The 12,097-nt window shown below is 38.3% G+C and overlaps 1 protein-coding gene across 1 annotated transcript in view; it reads left to right on the top strand.

The window, feature by feature from the left end:
* The window catches only part of LIPN (lipase family member N), a 21,175-nt gene that overhangs the window by 7,749 nt on the left and 1,329 nt on the right, over nt 1-12,097 (top strand). Inside the window, exons 4-8 of the mRNA XM_006147605.1 lie at nt 1,062-1,171; nt 5,132-5,268; nt 7,040-7,186; nt 8,817-8,888; nt 9,477-9,548. Coding sequence (XP_006147667.1) covers nt 1,062-1,171; nt 5,132-5,268; nt 7,040-7,186; nt 8,817-8,888; nt 9,477-9,548 — 538 coding nt within the window. The remainder of the gene's footprint in view (nt 1-1,061; nt 1,172-5,131; nt 5,269-7,039; nt 7,187-8,816; nt 8,889-9,476; nt 9,549-12,097) is intronic.

The following is a 12,097-nucleotide window of genomic DNA, read 5'->3' on the forward strand; positions in this document are numbered from 1 at the left end:
AATTCTATAGTGTATATACACTATAGAATTTTAGTGTTTTGAGTATATCTATGTGTATATATATATATAGGTATGTGTATATATGTGTATATATGTGTATCTATGTGTATCTATGTGTATATATATGTATGTGTATATATATATATATATTCATATATACACACAGAGAGACAGAAATATGAAAAATAGCAGCATCTGACTAAATGTCAACTAGCTGTCAGTCATTTCTTTCATATTATCCAACCACTAGAGCAGCCTTACCAGGCACTACCCTATTCACTTCCCAAATAAGGAAACAGGCTCAGAGCATTTAAATAGTACTGGAAGTTACTCAGCTAGTAAATGGTAGAATAATAATTGGCAATAGTCCTATTACCAAAGATAAGTATTAAACAGTCCTAAGAGTTACATAATCCCCCAGGAGAGTCAGAAGTAGAGAAATTCAAAGATGGGGAAAGGATAGAGAAGCAAGAGAAGGAAATGAAGAGAAGGAAATGAAGAGAAGTAATGAACTTCAAATAGCATACATGAGTCCTGAAATAATTTCTGTTATTAGGAAGTAAATTATGTAATGTAGAAAAAAAAAGCTAAAATAGCCTACATTTAATTGGGCAAATAATGAAATACACTGTGTAAGTAGATGGCACAGAATTTTGTGTATAAAAAAAGAAATATCTGAAGGGTTTTTTGTTTGTTTGTTTGTTTTTTAAATTCTCATTAGTCCAGAGGGTGCATGCACAACACAAGATGACAGAGAGACAGAGAGGGAAAGTGCACTCCCTAATGGGACCTGATCAAGCCACAATTCTTTTCCATCCATTGATCTATCCTGTCAGGATCCTGGGAACATACATGCATCCAGGGAGTTTTTCAAGCCATTAGGGCTGGGGCTCAAGCCCTGGTAGGTCACATGGGATCCAGTTTCCTCTGCACAGCACCCAAACACTGCTCTGGTAGGTCACATGGGATCCAGTTTCCTCTGCGCAGCACCCAGCCACTGCTGTACAAGAATTTTAAACTTATAGTTCCAAGTATTTACGAGTCCTTGTTTTATTTTGCAGTTTTGATGAAATGGCCAAATATGATCTCCCAGGAGTAATAGACTTCATTGTAAATAAAACTGGTCAGGAGAAGTTGTATTTCATTGGACATTCACTTGGCACTACAATCGGTATGTTGACAAGGGGCAAAGTCTTTTAAGAGTTCACCTTAAAATCAAAATAAGTAACTATTATTTATAGCACCTTTAATTTTCTGTCCTGTGCTGAGAATAACCCAGTGCTCAGAGTGGAGGTGGCTGTGAATCTCCAGTCCAGAGTTGCAGGGTGAACATTCCCTCCACCTGGTCACAGCTACACATGGTGCTGGTGATGTAATTTCCCAGGAATAATATGTGCCCCAAATCCAAAGAAGTAATTCGAAAGAGCACATTTCTATGTTCTCTCAGATCTAAAAAGTAAAGTCTAATGGCATGAAATATCCCTGAAGAGTTGTAAATGTAAATCCATCATTCTTTCTTTACAATGCAAGTGGGTTTTAAAAAAACATAAAAAGGAGAGAGAGTTAAAAAAATTGAAAGATACAGTTACATCGATTTGGGAGTTAGGACATTGATTTTTATTATAGATCAAATGGATTTATCTATTTAGTGTGTTATATAATACTTATGGACTAGCAATTAAGTGTAAATAGAAATTTAAAGGTTTTATGATTTTTTAAAAATTTATTTCATAAAGATCACCTAGATGTTTTAGAAAAAAAATCAATAATAATCTAATTCCAGGAAAAAGTTTAAAGAAATCCATACTAACAATAATTTGAATTTATTATTGATCTTCCACTAAAGCTTCTAATTTTAAGAGAGTAGGTCATGTGAAATGAAATATTTTCATTTTGGTCACACTGTGCAAGAAAGTTTTTTAAATTCTCATTAGTCCAGAGGGTGCATGCACAACACAAGATGACAGAGAGACAGAGAGGGAAAGTGCACTCCCTAATGGGACCTGATCAAGCCACAATTCTTTTCCATCCATTGATCTATCCTGTCAGGATCCTGGGAACATACATGCATCCAGGGAGTTTTTCAAGCCATTAGGGCTGGGGCTCAAGCCCTGGTAGGTCACATGGGATCCAGTTTCCTCTGCACAGCACCCAAACACTGCTCTACAAGAATTTTAAACTTATAGTTCCAAGTATTTACGAGTCCTTGTTTTATTTTGCAGTTTTGATGAAATGGCCAAATATGATCTCCCAGGAGTAATAGACTTCATTGTAAATAAAACTGGTCAGGAGAAGTTGTATTTCATTGGACATTCACTTGGCACTACAATCGGTATGTTGACAAGGGGCAAAGTCTTTTAAGAGTTCACCTTAAAATCAAAATAAGTAACTATTATTTATAGCACCTTTAATTTTCTGTCCTGTGCTGAGAATAACCCAGTGCTCAGAGTGGAGGTGGCTGTGAATCTCCAGTCCAGAGTTGCAGGGTGAACATTCCCTCCACCTGGTCACAGCTACACATGGTGCTGGTGATGTAATTTCCCAGGAATAATATGTGCCCCAAATCCAAAGAAGTAATTCGAAAGAGCACATTTCTATGTTCTCTCAGATCTAAAAAGTAAAGTCTAATGGCATGAAATATCCCTGAAGAGTTGTAAATGTAAATCCATCATTCTTTCTTTACAATGCAAGTGGGTTTTAAAAAAACATAAAAAGGAGAGAGAGTTAAAAAAATTGAAAGATACAGTTACATCGATTTGGGAGTTAGGACATTGATTTTTATTATAGATCAAATGGATTTATCTATTTAGTGTGTTATATAATACTTATGGACTAGCAATTAAGTGTAAATAGAAATTTAAAGGTTTTATGATTTTTTAAAAATTTATTTCATAAATATTACTTAGATGTTTTAGAAAAAAAAATCAATAATAATCTAATTCCAGGAAAAAGTTTAAAGAAATCCATACTAACAATAATTTGAATTTATTATTGATCTTCCACTAAAGCTTCTAATTTTAAGAGAGTAGGTCATGTGAAATGAAATATTTTCATTTTGGTCACACTGTGCAAGAAACAATAAACGTGTTTACAGTTTTTTCATGATCACTATTACCATTATCAACAAGCCTATATTAATTTACTTTATATTGAAAGGCAGTTTGGGAACCAGCGGTTAGCGTGATGGCTATGTCGCTGGACTCCCATGTAGTCGACCGCGGTTCGCGTCTCGGACTCGGTGGCTTAAAACTCATGCCGGGCGCATGTGCGTGCGTGCCCAGGATCCCAAGAGGAGAATGGAGGAGAAGGGATTGCGGTGTGACCATCCCCCCTGGGGGGTGATTTCTCGCTTTCTGTCTCTATGTCTCTCTCTGTCTGGCAAGCACACGCACCCTATGGCAAAAACCTCTCAAAAAAAAAAAAAAAAAAGAAAGGCAGTTTACAAGCTCAGAACAGGCGGTGAGTATCAGCACACACAAGCTAAACGTTTCTGAAATCTAATAGGTGACCAAATGATTGGGCCATAGGAAAATTCATGATGTATTATTTTTGTTTTTCTATGCATTGTGACTTTTCCAACAACCCAGTAATAGACAAATAATTATACTACAAGATCTAACACTTACTGAGCATTCCTTACATGTTCAGAACATCTCCCAGTATATCTGCCTGAAATCTTCAGAACACTCCTACTTATTATTGTCTCCATCTTAGAGAAGAGTCAACAAAAATTCAGAGAAATTCAGTAGCACGAGGTCTCTTGGTACGTAAGAAGCAGAATGCAGACTCAAACCAGGCAGTCTGACTTCACCAGTAGGGAGCATGGACACTGTGGGGAAACTGTATAGACAAGGAAAAACTCGAATTTAGTTTGGGAAAGTGGGTAGACTATTTCTTTTATATCTAATCTGAAAAAAAAATTAATGCTTTTTAGTTTTATTTTATTTTTAATTCATGAATTTTAATTAACATATTTATGGGGCAGAGTATGATGTTTTGATACACATATGCTTTGCATAATGATCAAATGGGGTTACTTAGCATATCCATCACTTCACTCAACCCTCTATCATTTTCTTATGGAAACAGACAATGCGGTCCACAGTGCTCTCTGTGTTACGTTCAGGGCATGGAATTTTTCAGTGAGCACTATGTGCATTTTAGGCAGGGTAGTGTTTATGTAAGGAGGACTGACTATTTGTAGGACATTTAGCAACCCAAATTCCAGCCCACTGAATGTCAGTAAAGCTCCTGAGTTAGCATGACCAACAAAAATCTTACCTCCATACATTTCCAAGACCCTCTGCAGAAGTATTATGGGTGGTTCAGTCTTTGTAGAAATTGCTCAATTATTTCAGTTCTTTTTCTGGCCAAAGCAGTTTTAACATTTCAACAAACATCTCAGTGCACACACACACAGAGGTACTCACAGCAGGGGAGACCCAGGAAGGTACCTCAGGAAACCAAAATGCGTAGGTACTCTTCCTAGCCTTTCCAGTGTGTGCTGATCTGACTCATTCACCATCATGGGCTCTGAATAGGTCAATGTTCCTGGTGAAAGAGCAGAGAAAATCGAGGCAGCTAGTTTTACCAGACCATGGTGGGCCCAGGGAAAGGCCCCTGCTTCTGAGAAGAGTCTGCAGAGTTGGTAAATGTCTAGCAAGGCACTAGGAGCAGTGAAATCTCATTTCATTGTGGGAAAGAAAAACCAGAATACCCAGATGATAGTGAAGAAAAAGTGATTTATTCACCTCCCATGAACTGATATTTTACTTCTAAAAGCTCCATGTCTCATTCTGGCATCTCAGAGTTGGAGGTGAAATGAGCATTGCTAGATAGCATTTACCCCATGCTGAGGAAGTAAGCTTGACAGCAGTTCACCCAGCAGCAGCTGCCTCTGCACTCACCCTTGGTCTCTCACCCGCCAACTCCTCTGCCTCCTCCCCCGACAAATGAAATCGTCCACCAGTAAGGTAGAAGAATCAGAAACTTGAGAGTAGAGAGGACTGAAGGCAGATTATCATTGCAGAATAATCCCAAGATCATTGGCAGAGCCTGTTTTGTTAGTCTACACATTGCATTAAGTATTTCTAATTTTTTTACAAGATTGTCTTGTCTCCTGTTCTCTCAGGGTTTGTAGCCTTTTCCACCATGCCTGAACTAGCACAAAGAATCAAAATGAATTTTGCTCTGGGTCCTGTGATCTCATTTAAATATCCCACGGGCATTTTTACCAACTTTTTCCTACTTCCAAATTCCATACTCAAGGTAGGCTCCTTTTGCCAAAAATGTACCTGAGGATCTCATTTGGGATCATAGATTCTGGCTACTCAAAAATCTACTGTGAAGTAAAAGTAGTACATTTAGATGAAATCTGTACAACTCCGACTCTGTTGTCTTGTGCTTGCTTAGTATGAGTGTGCATTTGTGTGCGCATGTCTGTGTCGTGGCGTCTCCAGGTCCCTCCCACATGCAATTGATTATTCTAGGTCATTAACAAAGCTGAGTAGGTATTCGAATTTCTAGCTGATTTGAGCACTCCATCAGTTTGGGGTTTACTCATGAGTTTTCTCGTTCCATTTTGTTGGGTAGGTCAATGAATTCACAATGCTCCAGTGGAAGACACTCTTTACCTTACATGTGATCACTGATGTCCCCAACTTTGGTATTAGATAAGCCTAACTAATAAGCTCCTTCGTATACGTGAGCTTGCTCGAATGTACTGAAGCTGTTTCCAATGCCTACATCTTTTACAGCTCCATTATTTGTTTAAAAATGTATCGATTAATTTTCAAAATTTGGAAAAGCTAATTCCCAGTTACAGATTTGTCATTTTACCCATTAAAAATTATCTTGTTTTTATTTTCTTTTTCCTTTTTGTCTTTGTTTCTCTGTGAAGGTTATTGCCACAATTAGCATAGTATTTTACCAAGATGTCCCTTTGAATTGGGGTTGATAAATACATTGAATTGGGGCCAAAATGAAACCCAGGAGTCCAGTTAGAGTGTCACAATAATTCACATGCAAGAAGATGAGGTCCTGGTTTGAGGTGGAGTTGTAAGAATGGGGGGAAAGAAAAAAATACCTGTGAGCTAACACAAAGAATTTCCACAAAGTTTCATGATCGGTGAGATACCAGTTTTATTGTATTGTTTATTGGGAGCACAAGTGAGGTAGCATCCCTTTTGTAGAGTTGATAGTGCTATTGCAAAATGTGTTGACATCAGTCAGTTTTAAATGTTTTCTACCTTTGGAGAGGGCTCAACGAACGAAGTCTGTTAAATTCAGAGGTAGAAGCAGCTCTGTATACATACCAGTTTGTTTACGCATTGCTCTTCCTACATAGTTTAGCTATAAGGCAAATAATGTTCTAGGCTTATTCTGTATCACATGCCCTACTGTCAAAATTCCTTCCACATTAAGTTCACTCCTTTCTGCCCACTGCTATTGGTTGTATCTGCAAAAGCTTCAGGATGGTACCAGAGATCACCACCCAGTCTTACTTCCCCATTTCTTAGGACCTTCAAACATGCTGCCTCCATGACACCATCCCATCTTTTCTGTCCAGTGGCACCCTCCCCTTGGTACACCATTCTCTGCTTTCCAGCATGAAAGCTGGCTGACCTAGGGTAGTACTAGCTAGGGAGCTGATTCACACATGGAAAATGTGGAAAACCCTCTAGGAAGGTAGCTTCCTATTCAAGGTATTTTTTTTTTTAACCTTCACAAGAATCTCTTCCACCTCTCACAAAAAAATGAGGGATAAAAAAATGGAAATCACTGATTGGTTACAATACAGAGGAACCTTGGCATGGAGAAGTGAACGTGGGGACGAGGGTTCTCACTGCTACATTACCTCCTATAATGTGCAATAATTTGGTAATGGATTCCTAAGTCATTTCCCTGGAATAACTTGATCTCCTTGACCCAAAAGCCAATATAATAGAAGCAGATCCCTAAGAATGCTTATTTCTGGAATGAAGAAATATCAGAAAGTCTGAAGACAGTGCTTAAAAATATGTATATTTTACTTTTACAGGCTATTTTTGGTACCAAAGGAGTGTTTTTAGAAGATAAGAAGGAGAAGATACCTTCCACCAAAATATGCAACCGTAAAATATTCTGGCTGTTGTGTAGTGAACTTTTGTCCTTATGGGCTGGATTCAACCAAAAAAATATAAATATGGTATGTATAAAAATTATGGGGGTATTTTACACTTTAAGAAATTCCAGTTTTCCTTTGATTTGTTTTGATATATGTATGAGAGGATCTTCCAAACGTTCATGGAGGGACAGCAGATGGCATGGTGGTTAAAGTGCTGGATCCCACATGGCCAACTCCTTAGTTTGAGTCAGAGACCTGGCAGCCTGGGAGACATGCCGGGCACATGTGTGTGCATGCTCAGGGTGCCAGGAGGAGAATGGGGGAGAAGGGATTGCAGAGGGCCATCCCCTTTAGGGAGCACACTCCCTGTCTCTTTCTCTATGGCAAGTGCACGTAGCCCATGGCAAAAAAAATAAATAGGTAATGAGAACAACGACAACAAAATTCATGGAAATGCAAATTATAAAAAAAGTGGATTTAATTTTTTTACATTGAAATAAACTTGTACTTTAATTCTATTTTTTCATGAACATTTTGAAGTCCCCTCATACTTTTAAAATAATTATTTTATTTAACTTTATTTATTGATTTACTTATTTTAATTTGACCAGAGCAAGAGCAACAACGAGAGAGGGGAAGTGAGAAAGCCAGCCATCAGATCTGGGACTTGAACCATGGTCAGCCATGTGAAAGTCCAGCGCCCTTAACTACTATGCTGGCCCCAGCATCCCCTCATGTTACTCTGCATAAATTCATATGGTACTCAAACCATATGCATAGGAGAGTAGATACTCAGCAGACCATGAAATGTGAGAGCTGAGTCAGAGAGAATAGGCACTTTGTCCTTCCATTTTGGTCAAATTTAGGAGAATGAATGTTTCAAAATTGGTAAGTAGTTTCTCAAACATGATCACAATCAGCCACACTTACTGCAGATCACTTTAACTGACTGCATTTGAATATATTTCAGTGAAAAGTAAAGTCATAAAAATGGAAAGAAGCACCTGCAAGCAATTGAACTTATGTCATGCGTGCCCTCCTTTGCGGGTGATTTTAGCCTCAAACAATGCTCACTACTTAACCTAGAAAATGCAGGACAGAATAGAAAGGAGATAGAATCTACTACCTATGAAGAAGCAGAAATCCTGTTTCATCAACCTTTTCTTTCCTGTTACTGAGAATTTTAAAAAGAGGTAAAGGTTGACATGTGTAGACTAGCATGGTTGATGTTACCTCTGTTACATTTCAAAGGCAGAGCTGTAAGACTGCCAAAGGGAAGCCAGTCCAAGATAACTGTTCTTCATATCAGCCAGCCCATCTCTGGACTCCCGCATGACCAATGGTGGTTTGAGTCCAGGACCCAGTAGCTTGAAATTCACTCCAGGCACATGAATGTGTATGCTCAAGACCCTGAGAGGAGAATGGAGGAGAAAGGATTGTGGTGTTGGCCATCTCCCATGAGGGATGATGTCTCATTTTCCCTCTCACTGTCTCTGTCTCTCTCTCTGGCAAGCACACATGCCCTAAAGCAAAAACTTCTGAAAATAATAATAATAATTTATAAATATATATTTATCTAGATGACTCTGTCACTAATTTCAAAACCCCAGTGTCCATTTATTAATTCTTAGCACCATTTCCCTCTGCTTCTGAGTGGCGTAGTTATTTCATTGGGTGATTATTGCCTTCACATAGGTTTTATTTCCCCTAGAGTCGCATGGATGTGTATCTGTCACATGCCCCCAGTGGATCATCAATGCAGACCATGCTTCATATCAAACAGGTAGCATCATTTCTATGGAAACCTCGCTCAACTCTTATTTTCACTGTATATGAAAGGATAGAACATCCTGCTAACAGGCCTGCCCTACGAACCTTAGCAGCTTGCTTCCAACTTGTCCTTGTTGCCATGTTTATGTTTTGATTTCCCTGGATTTTAAGAGAAGGGATCTTATAGTGCAGGCCAAGTGAGTGATATAAATGAACCTGATCTTATATCAGAGCTTGTAAAATAGTCCTTCTTGTGCTGAAGCAAAAGGTCAAGAAAGGAAGCTAAATCCCAGTTATTTTTCTTAAGGAGGGAAGCTGCGGGAGGAGCTGAGACTTCTCCAGAGAGAGAAATAACTGGGATTTGACTTTCTTCTGTTGAGTTTTGGTTTGCCATCAGCTTTTTCTTTAAACGCAAGCAGATCATTGCTTCAGTATCTGTGGGAGCCCATTTTTCATAACAGTAAGAAAAATATTTACATCCCTCTGATAACTCAGGGGCCTGTTTTCTTCCCAGTGTACCATATTTTTCTTATTTGTCATTAGTTTCCATGAGTCTTACCCTGAATTTTTTTCTGAAAAAAATGGAACACCCTTATTTCAGCTTTACCGATCTGATGAATTCAGAGCTTATGACTGGGGAAGCGAAGCGCAAAATATGCAGCACTACAATCAGGTGAGCACCTCGGAATGGCCCGAATGGCCCCTAAATTGTGGTTTTGTGAAATTATAATGAGAAGTTGTTTGACAGTGAGAAGAATGCTACCTGGAAATGAGTGGCATTTGAACTAATATGCAGAACTTTAAAGAAAATATATAATTGTAATTCGTATTCATTGGAAGTAATTTAGAAATGAAGAAAGCATATACAAAGGCAATTAAGTTATTTGTAATTTCTCCACTCAGTGATAACTAGATAAATTAATATGTTGGTGTATTGGGACCAGCAGATGGCATTATGGTTACGTCGCTGGACTCCCACATAATGGCCTGTAGTTCGAATCTCGGTGAGCGCACATGCCCTGTGGCAAAACTCTCCGTCTCTAAAAACATTAAGAAAAATTATACATATATATATAAAAATATTTTGGCATATTTATTCAAATTTTCTTGGCATCATACTATTTGCACACAACTTTTGATCTTGTTCTTTGATTTGCAGCTACAGTAAGAGAGAACAAATGTTTCTAAGGAGATTTTTAACATAATTTTTAACGTACACATAATATTAGAAATTATTTTATAAAAATTTTAACGAAGTAAATTGATATGCACTTCTTGCTACCAACAGAAAAACTGGGATTATATGTGGAAATTAAGAATGCGATTTCGTATGGAAGAGTTCAGTTTTAATACATGTTTACATCAAATATACATCAAAGTTTGTTGACTTATTTAGCACTGTACTTTGAACAAACTCTGCTCATCTTTCTGTTCTCATAGTCAGGATCAGGACTAAGAATGAACTAAACAGTTAAAGGTTTTCCCAAACTAACATGTTTAAGGCTGTGTACTAGTGCAAACATAAATATTTATTACTATTATTATTATTATTATTATTATTATTTTGGAGAGGTTTTTGCTATAGGGCGCCTGCACTCGCCAGAAAGACAGAGAGAGACAGAGAGACAGAAAGCGAGAAATCACCCCCTGAGCGGGGATGGCCACTCCGCAATCCCTTCTCCTCCGTTCTCCTCTCGGGGTCTTGAGCACACATGCACATGCGCCTGGTGTGAATTTAAGCCACTGGGTCCAGGACTCAAACCTCAGTCGACTACATGGGAGTCCTGTGACATAGCCATTACGCCAAGGGCTGGTCCCAGGTATTATTTTTAATGAACTTGATGTATATTGTTTACATTTATGAGAGAGCAGAACAAAACATACACACACACACACACACACACACACACACACACACACTGCATGACTATTATAGTCAATTTCTAAAGTTTGAGAGAGTGTCAGTGTCTTTAGAATTTATCAACAGCTAGCTGATTCTTCTCTGCTCCAGGCCAATCTGTGTTTGGTTGTGATTTTAGATCATTTGATGACAATTTTATTACATTCTTGCAGAGAAATTAGTCTCAACAGTTTGTCTCCTCTCAAGTTCCCAGCACATTTTTATTCTCATTCTGTGCTTTATTGAGTGTAAGAATAAACCCACTTAAGTTCCACGAGGGTATGGGTTCCTCCTGATTTGTTCACCAGTGTTTTCTCACATGAGAGGATACTGGTACTTGCTGGGCCCTGGATACTTTGTTTTGGGAATGAAATCTCTTAACTTCCCTCTTATCTTCACAGTGTCTCTGTCCTGCTGATTTTCTCCTCCATTCTCTCAGAAAAGGAAGGCCCTCTTGTTTTTCAAGTTAGTCCATTCACAGACTTTTCACCCGATCTCTTCTCACCTTCTTTATCTCTTCTCACCTTCTTTCCCTCCCCCCGCTCCTTTTATATCTTAAATAAACTCCTGTCTCTTATGAAAACTAAGCAAAGAAAGCTTCTATCATAAAGTCATTCTATCATTTTACTTCTGTCGACAAGTTTCAATATTGAAAAGGACTTCTTCCCTTCTTCTACCTGCTTCTGAGCTTTGGAAAATTTAGCTACACTCTTTATCTTTCTATGTATACCTACTCTAATTAAAGTAACTTGTGATTTTTTTTTTGAATGTTTTCATTATAGGGCATGTGCACTCACCAGACAGAGACAGAGAGGGAAAATGAGAAATTACTCCATGGGGGGATGGCTAAGCCACAATCCCTTCTCCTCTATTCTCCTCTCAGGATTCTGAGCAGGTACACTCACACACTGGACGTGATTCTCAAGCCAACTGATCCAGGACTCAAACCAGTCAACCACATGGGAATCCAGCACCTTAACCATCACGCCATCTACTGGCTCACTCACAACTTTTAATTGCCAAATGAAATCATCTGTTCTCACCTTTTGAAATATGTTAAGTATGATAGTCTTCTTGCAATTTACTCTGACTTGGACTTTTCTAGTGCAAAGTTCTCAGATAACACCTTCTCTCTCTCTTTTAAAAGAATTATTTATTTAATTCCATTTGTTTTCATTATTTTTCAATTTGACCAGAGAGAAAGAGAGAAAGGGAAAGTAAGAAAGCAAACCACCAGGTCCATGACTTGAACCACATTTGCCCATGTGGGAATGCAGCGCCTTTAACCACCATGCCACATACCAGTTGCACTCTTTCTCTTT

The sequence above is a fragment of the Tupaia chinensis genome, unplaced genomic scaffold (assembly GCF_000334495.1).
Source record: "Tupaia chinensis unplaced genomic scaffold, TupChi_1.0 Scaffold000217_1, whole genome shotgun sequence".
NCBI lineage: Eukaryota > Metazoa > Chordata > Mammalia > Scandentia > Tupaiidae > Tupaia > Tupaia belangeri.